The sequence below is a fragment of the Molossus molossus genome, unplaced genomic scaffold (genome assembly GCF_014108415.1).
Source record: "Molossus molossus isolate mMolMol1 unplaced genomic scaffold, mMolMol1.p scaffold_m16_p_12, whole genome shotgun sequence".
In the NCBI taxonomy this organism is placed as follows: Eukaryota; Metazoa; Chordata; class Mammalia; order Chiroptera; family Molossidae; genus Molossus; species Molossus molossus.
Window position 1 is genome coordinate 27,196,120 of NW_023425347.1, and position 17,836 is coordinate 27,213,955.

The 17,836-nt window shown below is 35.5% G+C and overlaps 1 protein-coding gene across 1 annotated transcript in view; it reads left to right on the forward strand.

The window, feature by feature from the left end:
• Positions 1-17,836, forward strand: part of RANBP9 (RAN binding protein 9) — a 91,613-nt gene that overhangs the window by 67,706 nt on the left and 6,071 nt on the right. Inside the window, exons 7-12 of the mRNA XM_036255218.1 lie at positions 3,270-3,382; positions 5,367-5,475; positions 6,587-6,777; positions 8,038-8,182; positions 11,751-11,872; positions 13,840-13,991. Of these exons, the coding sequence (XP_036111111.1) occupies positions 3,270-3,382; positions 5,367-5,475; positions 6,587-6,777; positions 8,038-8,182; positions 11,751-11,872; positions 13,840-13,991 (832 nt within the window). The remainder of the gene's footprint in view (positions 1-3,269; positions 3,383-5,366; positions 5,476-6,586; positions 6,778-8,037; positions 8,183-11,750; positions 11,873-13,839; positions 13,992-17,836) is intronic.

Below are 17,836 nucleotides of genomic sequence, written 5' to 3' on the forward strand. Positions count from 1 at the left end.
AATGGGATAGCTTATATATTGGAATATAGACTTAATGTGTACATTTCACTTTGTAGGGTTTGGCTCAATTTTTCTAGTGAATGGGTTACTCTGTAAGAATAATGTCAGCTATTTTTGTTTACTAAGATCTCTTTTTGCTAAATATTATTGATCATGTAGAGTTAGGAATGATATAATTGCTCCTATTCTAAATAGAAAAACCTGATCAAAAGCCTCTGGCTTAGACCTTTTTAAAATTCTTACGACTTATTTTAATGCCATTTACTTTATGGGCTATTGTTAGACATTTAAAAGGAGGTATAGGAAGTGAAGCCGAGGAACAGTGAACGTGAGTTAGGATTCCTAAGTTCAGGATTAATACTTCTGATCCAGTAATCACAGCAGTAGAAAATGGGCAGCAGCAGAGCACACACTGGGTGTCAGAAGTACTATAAAATGAATAACCTTTCTTTCAACTCATTTTTTACTAAAGAATTTCAATTTGTTTATTAGGGAGCTTTTTATGAAAAAGTAGGATTTCATTATGGAAGTCAGCAGGAAAATATAATTCCTATGACAGCCACCTTTTTAGACTATACCTTTGCTGAAAGGCTCAAGATGACATCAGATGTCAGTAGTACTAAATGGTAGCTCTTAAAGCTTGAAAAAGTATAGACTTAAAAATTAAATAAATACCAGTAAGTTTAAATAGTCATTTTCACTATAACCCAAGAAAATGACAAAGGCTTTAAGATACCATCAGTCTGACACAGATCATCTTAAATGTCTTTATAATTGCTTTGAACAATATGAAATCTACAAACCTAATAAAGCTTTTTGTGTATTCTTTTTGGAGGAGATAATGATTAGAATATATGTTGATGAAAACATGCTGCTTCATTCGAGCTGTTATCTTCAGGTATGACAGAGAGTCTACACTAGTATTTTTGTCCTGCAGTTGAAGGAATAGCAAGTGAACCCTGTCTCAGAATCTCAGAGTTATAGACATCACACGCAGCAGAATTTTCACTGATACAAAGCCTAAGGCAAGAGAAACAAAGGAAAAAATTAATACATGGGTCTACATCAAACTAAAAAGCAAAAGAAACAAGCATCAAAATGGAAAGGGAGAGCATAATTGCCACTATGTGGGAGAGCATAATTGCCAATGATACATCAGATAAGGGGTTCATTTCCAAAATATATAGAGTATTCATACAATTCAACAAAAGGAAGACAAAGAACCCAGTTGAAAAATGGGCAGAGGACCTAAATTGAGACCTCTCCAAAAAGGACATAAAAATGGCCAAGAGACATATGAGAAAATGCTCAGTGTCACTAATCATCAGAGAGATGCAAATTAAAACAACTATGAGGTATCGCCTCCCACCTGCCGGAAAGGCTGCCATGAACAAATCTTCAAACAACAAGTGCTGGCGAGGGTGTGGAGAAAAGGGAACTCTGGTACACTGCTGGTGGGAATGCAGACTGGTGCAGCCACAATGGAAATCAATATGTTGTTTCCTCAACAAATTAAAACTTGAACTTCCATTTGACCCAGTGATCCCACTTCTAGGAATATATCCTAAGAAGTTTGAAACACCATTCAAAAAGAATGTACAAGAATATATGTACAATTGCTAAGATCTGGAAACAGCCCAAGTATCCATCAATAGATGAATGGATAAAAAAAGCTGTGGTACATATACACAATGGAATACTATGCAGCTATAAGAAAGATCTCTTATCCTTTGAGATGACATGGCGGGACCTCGAGAGTATTATACTAAGCAAAATAAACCAATCAGAGAAAGACAGATACCACACGATCTCACTTATTTGTGGAATATAATGAACAAAATAAGCTGGTGAACAAAATAGACCCAAAGACAGAAAGAAGTAGGGTTCAGACTGACAACCTTCAAAGGAGGGGGGCCAAGGGGAGGGAAAAGATAAACCAAAGAACTTATATACGTACATATATGCATAACCAGTGGACATAGACAACAATGCTGGATGCGGGGTATTGGGAGGAGGGTGTCTATGGGGGGAAAAGAAGAAACATCTGTAACAAAAATAAATTAATTGAAAAAGAAAAAAATATATGAGAGCTGAATATCAAGAAAAAGAAAAGAATCTCAGAGTTGCCATGAATTAGAGCCAGCATAAGGTGCTCTCCTGGGATCACATCCCTTTAATGCTTTAAAAATGGTCACCACTGAGCATCGTGGCAGGATAGTAGTTGAGGAAACATCATCTTATCCTATAGCCTGAATTCAGTGAGGGCCCCAACCCCATACTTTATAAAACTGACACCGTGAACTCCTAAAAAGTTTATTTTAAAAGGTTCTCTCCTTTTAACTATTAGATTAAATAAAATGAAAAATCTTTTTCTTAGATACCTGCCCCCGAGTCAATCCCCCTTTCCTGAACCACTGCTTCCTACCATTTCTAACAGATCTTTAGTAGTGCCACGTGGAGGCAGCTAAGAGTTGAATATGTGGGTATTTTGGCTAGTGCCACGTGGAGGCAGCTAAGAGTTGAGTATGTGGGTATTTTGGCTCTCTGGTTAATACTGCTTAGTCTACAGGTTTTCTAACATTTTGTGGTTAGATGTAAATATGTATTTTGACCACTTGCTGGCTTTTAAAAAAATAAACTTGTTCTTTGGAAGTGTGCCGCTTACATATAAATCACATTTGAGTAATTAACCTCCTGTGCACAACCATACTAATCGATTTAGATTAGAAGGCCAACTTCTCATTGATTAGGATTATCACCCTCATAGAATTTTTTCTGGAAGATTCTCCAGGTTCACCTTAGTATTTCTTGTGTTCACACCTTGTGATCCCATGTAACTAATAGATAAAGAAAGGGGTTGAACTTCAGAATGCAGAGTTAATCTGTTATTTTAAATTTGTTTTATTTTACAAAATGAAAACACTTAACTGGGATAAGCCGTGAACATGAAACAGCTTATGGTTAATAGAATTAAATATAAGGATGGGTGATATCAGAAAATACCTGGATATAATGGGATGTCCTTGATTCTCTAATACTTACTTTTTGAGATAGTCATCTCAACATAGCATTTGCAGTCATCTTTTTGGAAGAATTACATGAAAGAACAAAACGGTATTTTGAACTTCAAACTTGAGGTAATATACTTAATTATTTCAAGGGAGTTGGTTAGTTTTGTAACACCAGGATAGACCTTGTTTATATAAATTGTAGAATGAAGCATGTGTTCTCTTGACTAAAAGTTGTGTGTTTCTTCTTTTTATTTTAAGAATGGTTTCATCTTATCTAGTCCACCATGGGTACTGTGCCACAGCAGAGGCCTTCGCCAGATCTACAGACCAGACCGTTCTAGAAGAATTAGCTTCCATTAAGAACAGACAAAGTAAGGACTTGTGGTGCACAGCTGACACCTGTTTTCAGATTCTAGGTTTGGTTATACTGGTTTTTAGAAATTGTATTTTCACATTAAAATTTTTTAAAATAAATTTTAAAATTGATGCTTCCATTTATTTTCATTGATGTTTTTAAAGATTAGTTTTAAAGAAAATAGACATAGGACTTTGGTAGTGTCTGGATGTAGAAAGATAAAATTTTGGAGAATTTTTTGTGTTTACTGTTTTTTCTTTAAGAATGTTTTATTGAGCTTTTAAGAAATAAACATTTAATAAAATGGGACTTTTTTTGTTTTGTTTTTTTTCAATAAAGTAGTCCCATGATTAGATGTTAGTGTAGGTAATATTTGAAAGAAATTTAAATACCTTTGCAATTTTTTTTTGGTCCTCACCTGAAATATTTTTACATTAATCTTCAGATAGAGCTGGAGGAAGAGAGAGAAACATCAATGTGAAAGAGACACATTGATTGGTTGCCATCCGCACAACCCCAACCAGGGCCGGGGATGAACCGCAACCAAGATATGTGCCCTTGGCTGGAATTGAACCTGGGACTCTTACCTCTTACCTCTGAGGGTTCCACGGGTGATGCTCTTACCTCTGAGCCATACCAGCCAGGATTAAATACCTTTGCATTTAATTTGCTATCCGAATTTAAGATAGTTTTGATCTTAAGTGTTTATTGCTTAGATTCTAGTGCTTGTGGCCAGAGCAATTGGTCCTGTTATTAGGGCAAGTCAGCATGATAACTGTTCAATAGTTAGCCATCCTAAAGTTGGTACAGTTAGTCCATCAGGGAGGGTATAACTTGATGAAAATATAGGCATAAAAACAAAACATGATGGGCAAAATCATGATGGATGAAAGCATTTTTTATAGGTCAAACTGCTATAATAACTGACCACTTTGCGTTGTAACTACTGTATGCTTTGTCTCACTACCTTATAAGCTCTGGTGAACAGATGATCAGTTATCTTGGTATCCTCATCATCTAATTTAACAGATACCTGGCACAAGGAATGCTCATTGAATGTTAAATTCAGATCTTACTCCAAGTCTAGCATTCTTTTAGTACTGGGTTCAAAAGATTATATTTGATAAGATATTTTGATTATTATTTAATGTTTCCTGTGGTTTTTTTTAAAAACCACTCTATCAAGGTATGGTTGACATCAAAAACTATATATTTAGTGAATGTAATTTGATAAATTTGTGATTAGTATGTGTGTGTATGAAATCATTAACATACCATATATGCCATAAACATAGCCGTCTTATTTTTTTTACTCCGCACCCAAGAATATGCCCATTGATTTTAGAGAGGGGTACAGAGGGAGAGAGAGAAAGCGTGAGAGAGAGAACATTGTTGTGAGAGAGAACATTGGTTGGTTCTATATGTGCCTCAACCCAGGGGCGATGCTCCACCAACTGAGCCACACCAGCCAGCAGAAACATAGCCATCTTCTTTAAAAATATTTTAAAATTGATTTTTAAAGGGAGAGGAAGAGAGAGAGAAACATCACTGAGGAAGCAAAACATCTTATCAGCTGCCTCCTGCACGCTGGGGATCAAGCCCATAACCCAGGCATGTGCCCTAATTGATAATCTAACCTGAAACCTTTCGGTGCATGGGACGACACCCAACTAACTGAGGCATGCCAGCAAGGGCCATCCTTTTAACTTTATTGTTTATTACTTCATTATTACTTAACAGGTGTTTTTTCTATATTATTTGTATGATAGTTTGTGCTTTTTAAAAATAGTTTACGAAAGTACCTGTTTTTTAAAATTTTGATTTGTCTGAAATTTTTTCTTGATTGCCTGGTAGAAACTATGATTTTAGAAAAAGAAATGGAAATTAATAAATCATAATAATTTATTTTAAAATATTATACTGTCATTTTTTTGTTGACAGTCCACTAAGTATATATTTCTGCTGTTAAAAAAATAATCTTTTGCTCTTTTTCTAAATAGGAATTCAGAAATTGGTGTTAGCAGGAAGAATGGGAGAAGCCATTGAAACAACACAACAGTTATACCCAAGTTTACTTGAAAGAAATCCTAATCTTCTTTTCACATTGAAGTGAGTTTGTTTAATAAAATATTACATTTATTATATATGTGTGTTACATGTAACCAAAATCATTTCCGTGTTTTAATTTTTGTTTTACCTTCTTTCAAATATTGACATAAAATTTTGTAATGTAGCACATGAACAAATGGCATTTTTTGCTGTGTATTTGCTCTTCTGTCATTCTCTCTCTGTGTTTTCTAATGTGAAAATCTTATTTAGGGAAATGGAAATCTATTTTTCCTTCTGCGAAGTACCTTATAGTAAGTCTGTGACCTTTTTAAAAATTGTGATAAATATACATAACATAAAGTCTGCCATTTTTACATGTACAGTTCAGTAGTATTAAGTAGATTCACGTTGTTTTGTAACCATCACCAACCATCCATCTCCAGAACCTTTTTCATCTTTCCAAACTAAAACTTGGTGCTCATTAAACACTAACTCCCCATTTCTCCTCCTTCCACCTTCTGGCAAGTAACATTCTGTTTTTCTGAATTTGAATTTAACTACTCTGGGTATCTCATATAAGTGCAATCGCGATATTTATCCTTTGTTACTGGCTTATTTCCCTTAGCATAATGTCCTCATAGTTTTCTGTGCTGTAGCACCTGTCAGAATTTCCTTCCTTTTGAAGGCTGAATGATATTCCATTGTATGCATATACTAGATTTTGTTATACATTTGGATTGCTTCCACTATTGGATATTGTGAAAAATGCTGCTATGAGTAGGGGTGATAAAATATCTGTTGGAATTCCATCTTGTTTTTGCATACTATTTGTTTTGCTACCAAGTGCAAATAGTGTTTTTGATTAAATTATTTGGGGCTATAAAAGGAGTCCATTTTGATTTTGTTTATTAGAGCTACAGATAGATTTTCACTTAGTAAATCTTGATTAAAGGAGATAAATATCTTTTGTATTATAGTCTCATTTTTCTGGAACATTTTTAATTTGTAAGCAATAGAGTGTATGAAGCCATATTTAGAGTTTTTAGCATACTGTCTAAAGGCCAGAGTTATTGATAAGTACAAGTTCTTAAAATAATCTTTCAGAAATCTGTTGCTATTAAATAAATGGCTATTTGAAGATTAAATAAAAAAAATTTTTTTCTTATTTTAGAGTGCGTCAGTTTATAGAAATGGTGAATGGTACAGACAGTGAAGTACGATGTTTGGGAGGCCGAAGTCCAAAATCTCAAGACAGTTATCCTGTTAGTCCTCGACCTTTTAGTAGTCCAAGTATGAGCCCCAGCCATGGAATGAATATCCACAATTTAGCATCAGGCAAAGGAAGTGCTGCACATTTTTCTGGTGAGATTCAAACTTTATATTATTGTTAGATTTTGCCCTTCTTGATATTTTGAACCAAAATAAAATTTTAAAAAATCTAGACATTTATGTGTAGCAGTTTTGCACATGTGTGTATACTTGACCTCAAGATATTCTGGAAGAAAAATTGTAGGTGGATCAGATGCATGTGTTTTTAGTACCAGGGTAACTTGAAGAGCTGATTCTGGCAGTAGGTTATTATAGCAGATCTTCATAAGCAGGCTAATATCATAGATATTTGGTAATGAAAAGATATTTGTATGTTTTAATAAAGTATAAATTTAAAAGTGATGTGGCTGTGATGTCTTAGGCCACCATTCACCAATTCTAGCTGGACTGCCTGCTGTCTCTTTCTTTCTCAAACAAGCTTCAGTTCATTCTCTCCCATCCCTTTTTTGGCTCATCAGCCTTACTTTCCAAAGCTTTTAGTGTTCTCTTAATGAGAATTCTCTCCTTTCTTGGCTTTTATGATCACTTCTACAAGTGTATTTCTAATCCTTAGTCTTCTTTCTTTGCTTGTCTCTTTTATTCCGTTTTTTTTTCAAGGTGTTATCTTTCCTTTATACCAGGAGGTGGGGAATTTTTTCTGCCAAGGACCATTTGGATATTTAAAACATCATTGGAGGGCCATACAAAATTATCAAATTAAAAAATTGCCTGCTGTATTAGGTCAGGCTAATTTGTGAGGCGTGTGATGTTAGCTGGTATTGATTTCTCAGGCCTTATGTGGCCCGTGGGCTGGACATTCCCTACCCTGCACTTTCTAAAACAGAAGTCAAATGCTGTTTCCTTTCCTTTTATAGAATAATACCTTTGCTTTTTCTCAGTCAGCATATTCTTTTCTACATTGTTGTCTCTTTTTGTATCACCACCCTGTACAGTGCAGACGATTCTCTTGTTTGTATCTTTAGCCACTACTCCTTGAATATCACGCAGTCACTTCAGATTTGGACAAATTCTTAGCCTCAGTAAAATGGGGGTGATGATAACACTGCCCTCATGAGGGGTTGATCCATAATGAAGCCTTCAATAAATGTTAGAGGAGATGATAATTACAGTTCACAATCAAGTATACTTATATCCTTTCAAAGAAGTGAGTTGCTTGTTTACTATTTAAATAATCCATTGACTCTCCTATATTTTAAATACGGAAATCAGAATATGGGTACATTATTTACAACCTCATAATAAATTAGTGTTTTTTTCTATTTTTATGACCTTTTTCTTCTTTTTTTCCTCCAGGTTTTGAAAGTTGTAGTAATGGTGTAATATCAAATAAAGCACATCAATCATATTGCCATAGTAAACACCAGTTATCTAATTTGAATGTACCAGAACTGAACAGTATAAATATGTCAAGGTCACAGCAAGTTAATAACTTCACCAGGTAAGAGATTTCTCTAGCTTTTGCATTATTATAAGCAACCTAATTACAGGTGTTTTCACTTTTAATAATTAGGAAAAGTTGAGTTATATGGCCAAAAATGGAGGTCTGAGAATTCCCAAACCTCCAGGGAATAAGAGAGTAGGGAATAAGTTCTCCAAAGTTTTTCAGTCCCTCTGTATGCACATAGGCTTTTTCTTTTGTTCCTTCTTCTTACTCTCCATTCCCTCAGCCCTTATAGTGGGGTTATTAGGACAAGTCCAGGGCTCTGCAGGCTGTTCTTCCTGCCACTGCAGGCCTATACAGATGATCACATACATGCTTTATTATGTTTCCAAGTCACAGTGTTGTATCTAACCTATAGTATTAACATGAGACATTTACAACTATTTTTTCTCTGTGTGTATATTTTTTTGGTGTAAATATATGTGGAATGTTTCCTGACTTTCATATAACTAATTATGCAAAGACCCTTATTTGAGAGCCTGTCTTTGAGTAGCTTGATTATAGCAGACGTAGTTAAGTCAGTGAATATAGAGGAGGATAGTGTTGGGGACCTCTTGGATGTCAGCCATCTGCCATACAGGAAGAATGCCTCTTCTGACTTCAGAGAACTTCCAGAGGAGAGATGGCTGTATCACTATATTATGACATACTCAAGGTTAATGTTCATGAAACTTTTTAAAGGCTCCTGAAATGTAATCACCTGAATTGAATACTAACGTGTGAAAGCAAGTTCTTATGAATTCATCAGCCTGCCCTAATCATCTAGCATTTGAATCTCAGTTTGGTTTAGAATTCATGTTATAACATTTTTAAAATAAAAATAATGACCCTGGCTGCTGGTGTGGCTTAGTTGGTTGATTATCATCCTGTGCACAAAAAGGTCGCTGGTTTGATTCCCGGTCAGGACACATGCTCGGGTTGTGGGTTTGATCCCAGTCAGGGTGCATGAGGGAGGCAACAGATCATTGTTCGTCTCTCACATGGATGTTTCTCTCTCTTCCTCTCTCCCTAACTCTCTTTCAAATCAATTTTTAAAAAACACTTAAAAAATGATAGATTTTATCAATTTGGTGTTGGTTTGGTCTTATAACATGAATTGATTGGTCACTGAATTTTGGGGAATGTTCTTCAGTGCAGAATTTTTTATCAAAGGAGAGAGAACATAACTTTTAGCACGGACTCTTAATGGAAATAGGACTCCAGAGAAAGGAGTACATGTAAAAATCTGTGTTTGCAAATTTGGAGATTTATCGGAATCTCTAGGTTTTCTTTCACAAGTGACAAAAATTTACTGAAGTAATGGTGTTGTGTGGTACAGGTTATAATGGAAGTCCACAGAAGTGGTATGTGAAGAACAGTAGAAAAAGTGACTGTCTTCTGCTGAGGAAGTCAGGGTAGTTTTTGACAGCAGAGATATAACATACTGAAAATATAATTGTAGAATATTGTAGTTAAAATTATGGGAATTTTAAAAGTTAAGCTTTTAGTACTTTATCATTGATAGAGGGTTCTGCCATTTTTTTTGAGGGTAAGATTACAATCAGTTTGTGACTTTTTCTCTTAAATACTATCCTTATGGGAGGAAGTTGCCAAAGGGACCTGTTATTACCCAAGTTCAGGGAAGGAAATTTAACAGGTTGATGACAAAGCATTCTCCTTTGTGTTTAGTATAAGAGAAGAAAGTAAGCTTTTATTTTATTTATTTATTTATTTTTTAACTCCTCATACGAGGATATTTTTTTCATTTATCTTCAGATAGAATAGGGGAGCAGGGGAGAGAAACATTGATGTAGAGACACATCAACTGGTTGCCTCTCGCATTACCCTGACCAGGGACCAAATCACAACCGAGGTATGTACCCGTGACCGGAATCAAACCCACAACTCTCTTGTCCACAGGCCACCGCTCTAACCACTGAGCAAAACCAGCCAGGGCAAAAGTAAGCTTTTAAATTCCCTTAAACTGTTGAACAGTAACAGTTATTTTATAGTTGGTAATGGCTTTCCTTACAACAGTATTGTGAAGTAGGCAAAGATGGTATTAACTATTAAAACCATTTTACAGATGTAAAGCTGAATACCAGAGAAGTAAATGCATTTGTTGTTTTTTTTTTAAGTCAGTGATTAGTAGCTAGTAAGTTGCAGAACTGAGACTACTTCCCAGGATTTCTGACTTCCAGACTTGTGCTTTTCCCATTATACTTCCCTCCATCTGAAATTCTCTTCTCCCTACCCTCCCTCTTCTCCATCCTAACTTCTGTTCTAGTTAAAACTCAGGTTCAGATACTACCTTTTCCAGGATTTTTGCCTTGATTTACATCCCCACCAAATGTTGTGTCACTCCTTGTGATTAACTTTTAGTACTAATCCTCTGTAATAGAGTAACTTTATTAGCCTTTAATAGGTTGTTTGCTCCTACAGGGTAGAGGCTGTTTCATTATATCCTTAGCATCTAACATGGAACATGGCTCAGGGGCCCTGGAATGTGTATTGAATGAAAGAATCCCTCTCAAATACTATATTGAATTGTTTGAAAATGGTTTAGTATATTACTAAGATCACTAAAAGGTATGATCTTAAGGATTTTTATTAACATTAGTTTTAAAGTTTGTTGTTTTGTTTTTTTTTAATCAGTTCTCAAAGTTCACCAGTGTAGTAGACAGCTTTTCTGACTGACATAGGAGTCCTAAGGCCATTCCACCTTCTTCCTAGATCTCTCTCTTGTCTTTTTTACCAAATAGCTTTTACTGATAGAAGTGTACATAAGATTAGATATTTATTGTTCATTACTGTGTGAATGGATCTGAAGGTCCTACTTTGACAACGGCAGTTATGTCCAAATATAGTTATTGGCATGTAATTACTCATTTAGTAAATGTAAAATGAGTGAAAATTGAAAACACCCTAAATATCCAAATCAGCATTTTAAAAATTAAGATTTGGCAATACTTTAGAATCTTTAGCCAGTAAGAGAGTCTGGGAGAAAAGTAGTGTTGGGTGTTGGAAGTTTTAAGAGGATGAGACTAAGTATTAAGATTATTATTTACCTTTGAGAGAGGGTATATTTTTAAGTAGTGTGGACAAATGCTAAAATGTCAAGACTATTAAAGAAAACATAGTCTAGAAGTGAGCTGAATGTGAGGACAGGACAGAGGTCAAGTGGGCTCCAGGAGTAGTTTGGAGAGGCAGATTTCCTCCTCACATGCTGACGGTGAACTGGGGCAAAGGTCTGGGTCTGGAGCAAGAGTTGATTAACAAAGAATATAGTGCAGATCTGAATTTGAAAAGTAGGGGGAAGTATGTGCTGAAGTATGATTTCTCCATATTGATACAAGTCATGAAACCAACTCCATTTTAGTACATGTACTTTATTCCCCCTTATCTTCAGGAGTACATCTTTGTTAAAAGTCAGCTACATAGTTGAATACATACTAAATACTTTTTTTGAAGATTGCTATTGCCTTATGAAGTCAGATTATAAGTAGGCTATGTTGAGTAGTAATTTATTTTAAACTAAGCTGCAAGTACGCAATTTCTAAAATTAGGTTTGTTTTTTCGTTTTCAGTAATGATGTAGACATGGAAACAGATCACTACTCCAATGGAGTTGGAGAAACTTCATCCAATGGTTTCCTAAATGGTAGCTCTAAACATGACCACGAAATGGAAGATTGTGACACCGAAATGGGTCTGCAGTGATATTTCTTACATTTTTAATAAAAAAAAAAAAAATGACTACAAGGTTATGTTTTTACTTGTACTGATTTACAACTGATGAGCATAAATCAAATTTAAAGATGTATGTGCCATTGGATTTGATAGTAATACACATTATTTCTCTTAAGCTTTCTCGTGACAGTGGGTTGCTAGACAGAGTAGGTTACTTTACAGTACTTTCTGAACTTAAGTGCTAGATAGTACCAATTCATTAGTGTTAAATATTTAAGGATATTTAAGGTTGGAGATATAGGAAGGTTTTGGGGTTTTTTTTGTTTTTATTATTTTTTATCCTCACTCGAGGACATTTTTGAATTTATCTTTAGATAGAGCAGGAGGGAGGGGGAGAGAGAAAGAGAGAGAGACATCGATGTGAGAGAGACACATTGACTGGCTGCCACCCACACAACCCCAAATGGGGCTGGGGACAAACTGCAACCGAGGTACGTGCCCTTAGCGGAAACCGAACCCTGGTCTCTCTGGTCCGTGGGCCGACACCCTAGGGCTGACACTCTAACCACTGAGCCAAACTGGCCAGGGCTAGAAAGGTTTTATACTTAATTTAATTATAACCAGTAAAGGTCAAATGGGTAGAGATGATTTTATAAATTCTAATCAAAGAGAATTTTTTAAATTCATTTAATGTAAATATATGTGAATATGCATAGTTCAATGTCTGGCACTTAGTAGGTGCTTAATTAAGTATGACTCCTCCTCCTCTCCCCCCTAAGTTAATTATCATGCTTAATTTTGCTTTGTTGATAACAGTGTGGTAAATTGTGTCATAAAGTTAAATCATCAGCATATTTTCCCATCAACTGGAAAGTGAAAATTATTGGATAATTTGTCAGAATTCCATGGCCAACATTAGACTTCTTAGTATTTTGAGGTTAAAAGGTATTTTTTTCAAATTGTTATGAGTATATATAAGAAACTGCTTTCTAAATGTAAACTTATTTTATTATTTAGAAAACCACCTGGTTGTTGGAGATTATGTGTTCTAATGTATAACTCACTTTTTCAAGCAAGGGGTATGATTAAAAAGGCAGCCTAGTTTTATTCTATCAGATAATCAGCAACCTCAACATTCAAAGAGTCATTTGAGCATAGTGATTAAGAGCAGGAGTTCTAGAGCCAGATTACCTGGATTCAAATTCTGCAACTGCCACTTACTAGCTTTGTAACCTTGGACAAGTTACTTAAGAGCTCTGTGCCTCGGTTTCTTCATCTGTAAAATGGGTATTATAATAACTGTCACATAGGCCATTGTGAAAATTAAATGAGCTAATCTGTGAAAAGCTAGTAGCACAAAGTGCTTATTAAATATTAACTATCATCTTCATTTGTGATTATGTAATGTAATTTAAAGTTACATTATTGATCAGTGATTATTGTCAACCAAGATATATACTATAAAATTATTTTCTACAAGTTAATATTTTTCTAAAAGAAGTGTAATTAACCCATTTTTAGTAGTATAATACGGTGACTTCTGTGTTTTATTGGAATTATTTAGCCTCTCAGCGTCCAGGAATCATTTAATTCTGTCTCTATTCTATGGCAGTTAAAGTAACCTGAGGGGCAATTACTAACTTTTTTCTTTTTTCTTAATGTTGCTTAATGTAGTTGTAGAGAATTGTGCTTAACTTTTTATGAAATTTTCCTTGACATATAGGTACATCCTAATACTGTGAAAGGTTGTCACCTGACTTTCAGCTGCATGCTAGATATTGGATCCTAGACTCTTGAGACCTAGATAAAGCATACCTTTTAGCTGCAAAGTTCCATATTAAATTAAATAAATCTGCATATTTAGAGAAAAATATTAGGTAATAGTTACTAAATTAAACATATAAAATGTTATAAGCAGTTCATGTTCATTTCTCCATTGTACTCCATTCAGTATAGTAGTAAAATACTAGTTTGTTTTGGTTACAGAAGTTGATTCAAGTCAGTTAAGACGCCAGTTGTGTGGAGGAAGTCAAGCGGCCATAGAAAGAATGATTCACTTTGGAAGAGAGCTACAAGCAATGAGTGAACAGCTGAGGAGAGAATGTGGCAAGAATACAGCAAATAAAAAAATGTTGAAGGTAAATTTGTTTTCCGTTGAAAAATATAAATGTGTCAAAGGAACTAAATTATAGTTTTGTAAAACACTGAATAGAGCTATAGAAATTCTTGTTGGACATGAACTCCTCCCTGGCTTCCTATTTGAGAGTGAAAGCATTTGATGTGTTTGGGCAGCTCTGCTCTACTGGAAAGAGTACTGGACTTCAAGTAAAAAATACAGATTCAGCCCAGCCAGTATGGCTTAGTCGTTGAGCGTCCACCCATGCACCAAGGGGTCGCTGGTTTGACTCTCGGTCAGGGCATATGCCCAGGTTGTGGGACAAACCCCCAGTGGGGGCATGCAGGAGGCAGCCAGTCGATGTTCTCTCTCATCGATGTTTCTATTGCTCTTTCCCTTTCCCTTTCTCTCTCTCTAAAAATAAATAAAGGAAAAAAATTTTTAAAAAAAAGGTTCAACCCAGTTGTGCCACCTATCAGCATTGTGTGCACTTAGTCTTCTCAGCTATAAAACTGGCAAAGATATTAGGAAAAAATGTGAGTGTGCTGATAAAACTAAATTTAAGATATGTTTATTTTAGTAAACACTGTTCAGAGTTGCAGCAAATTGCAGGTTTGATACATGGTTGTTTTCATTTTGATGATGACTGGTGAAGGATTTGGGTCATCTAGTTAATACATTTTCCAGTCTCTTCTGGATTGATGTTTATGATAGCTAGTAAGATTAATACAGTTGTTTTTGTTTTTGGGTTTTTTTTGACATTTAATATACAACTCTTTTTTTTTAAATCCTCACCCAAGGATATTTTTCCATTTATCTTCAGATAGAGTGGGAGGAAGAGAGGGAGAGAGAGAGAGAAACATCGATGTGAGAGAGACACATCGCTGGTTGCCTCCGGCACCACCTGACCAGGGCGGGGACCGAATCACAACCAAGGTAAGTGCCCTCTACCGGAATCAAACCCAAGACTCTGATCTGCAGGTTGATGCTCTAACCACTGAACCAAACCGGCCAGGGCAAGATGGATACAATTTAAGCAGTTTAGTAAGTTGGGCACAATTTTGTAGATCAGTTGAAGTTGCAATTTTCTTCTACCTTAAGTCAGCAGTGTAATTAGTTGTAGGGACATTCTTTTTTTTAAAGTTTTTTTCATATTCCAAAAAGTTCTACCAGCCCTGTAAGCCTATGAAACATTAACCTAGCCATTGTTTTGTTTTGTTTTTTTATCCTGCGTAAGGTTGGGCTCTAAGGTGATAAGTTACGATCATTTTCTTCTGAATGTTTTGACAGTTCAGAAAACAAAGGAGAGATGTGAGTAGTGATGCTTGGGTTTAATATACGTAGTAGGAAAGGGCAAGGCTCCTGTCATCCCTTCCTGGCTCAAACTGAGAGTCAGTGCACCAGTGGCAACACCTAGTAGAACTGAATATGGCATAATCAGCAAAACCAAACACCTACCTGCATTATAGCCTCAGTACAGTATCTGTGTAGACAGAACATATCTGCTTGACCTAGGATGGGTTAAGGACCCATATGAACCTCTAGTTAAAGGATGCAGTCTTGTATTTCCAGTAACTGAGGTGGGAAGAGAGGTGTATTCACTGTATTTAGGACTTCATCTGCTGGATAGCAAAATGCTATTCTAATAGTGACCGTTAGCTCTTAAAAAGTGGTTAAATTATGATTTTATGCTAAATAAAATTAGTGGATTGTGTAATTTTAACTATTTTTGTTTGCTTCCCCTCAGTTGTGGCTAGCCCACCTGTGCTAAAATGGTAGGGCGTTCCTGCAGCAGCCCAGTTTCGCTTGACTTTTTTTCTAGTTTTGTTGGTCTTCCTTTCCTCTTTCCTTGTTGTATTTTACCTTCCTAAGTCGGCCAGAGGCTCCCTGGAGAAAGACCTGACTTTGTTCGGCAGCTATTTATTGAACTTCTGTGGCAAGGCAGTGCTGTAGGAGTGAGATGTGTGAGAGAGCCCCAGCCAGCAGGGAGCTTTTCCTCCAGTCATTGCAGCAGAGGTAGAGCCGTTTTAGACTTACCTACCCTGTTTAGAAACTGCTACAGATTTTAAGCCAAGTGTAAGTACAGTTTGGGAGTCCTACCTAAATGATGTCACATTTCCCTCAGAAATTATTCCCACTAAGGTAATTTTTTTAAATAAAAAGTAACCCATAAAATGCCATTATTTTTCACAGATATTTTCAGTTTCATTCTTTAAAATCCCATGTACATATACTTTATGTAGTTAGTAATTTTAGTTATCCTATTTTGTATTCTTATTTGTCATAAAATTTTATTTCCAGTTTCTATATATTATTTACAATTACTTTTAAATGGCTACATGATATCTTATGTTGCTTTATCAGTTTATTTAAGCATTGCTCTCACTAGATTTTTTTTTTTTTTTTTTTTTTAGTTTTATTCTAATGCTTTAGTGAACACCTTTATACATATATCTTTGTGCTTTTCCTTAAAATTATTCCACTGGGATAAAGTAGTAATTATTGAATCAAAGGATAGATTTATTTTGGCTTGCTGCGTATTGCTCTCGTGTTGCTTCCCAGAACCTACCAGTTTACCAGTGCTAATGTGCCAGTGGTACCACTGCCTTAATTGCATTTCTTTGGTTACTATCACCAATTAAATTTTACAGCAGGATTTACAACATTGATGTTGCTTTGTTAATTTCATTCCCTTTGCAAGTAAAGGTTCTAGGCATTTACTACTAGGAAGTTTATGCTGTAAACTTTTGTATTTTTCAAGGTATTACTAGTTTTTTGCTTATAGCTTCACTGTACTTCTAAGCTATGTTTTATATGTTGCTATGTGATCCTTCTATAATCAAATCTAATCCTAATCCATATTACTCCTCTATTTAAAACCACATTGCCTTTTTGGCAAAAAAAAAAAAAAAAAATCAAGCTTTTTAGTGTGCATTCAGAGGCATTTTAGATCTAATCTCTTACCCATGGTTCCATCCATGCCTTCTCCTTTCTCTTAGCCCCAATGTCCATATAGCTTGAACCTATTTCCGTGATTGCATTATGTGACACAATACACTGTACATTTATAAGCAATACAGTATATGTTATTTATTTATATGTCTGTCTTCTCCACAAGACTGTGTGAGTCCTTGAAGCAGTGACAAGGACATAGTGATGGGTGTGTCCTCAATTATCTGGCTGCTCTGTCCAATAAATATTTGTTCAGTTGTACTGAAAATGATATAGCAGAATTTTAGACTTTTTTCCTCTTAAAATTTAGATAGAAAATTAAAACAAATGGCATCTTACTAAAATACAGCACTAGCTGAATGATACTAATCTCTTACTGCCTCTGTTTGCATCCCTGTATGGTGAACGTACAGGGATTGTAGTGTCCACCTCATAAGGTCATTATGAAGATTAAATGAAGTGATCCCCATTAGTGCTTGAAACATTGCCTCACACATTGCTAGTGCACTACATGGTAAATTACTACCATCATTATCATTATGTGTGTGTGTTTGTTTTAAATACTAGGTGAGGGGTGGGTAGGGAACCTTTTTTCTGCCAAGGGCCATTTGGATATTTATAACATCATTCCAGGGGTCATACAAAATTATCAGCTTAAAAATCAGCCTGCTATATTTGGTCAGGCTAATTTGTTGAGGCATGTGATGTTAGCTGGTATTGATTTTGCCTGTGGGTCAGACATTCCCCACTCCTAAGAATGGTCCTGATTTGAGATTTGGGACATTTTACCTTTTTGGTAGTATGTCCACATATATAGACCCAAGAGGATAGTTTTGTGCTTAAAGTTTTTATGTACCAATTAGTCCTTGGACAATCCTACAGGGTATCTTTTAAAATTTATCTGTAGTATGGGGA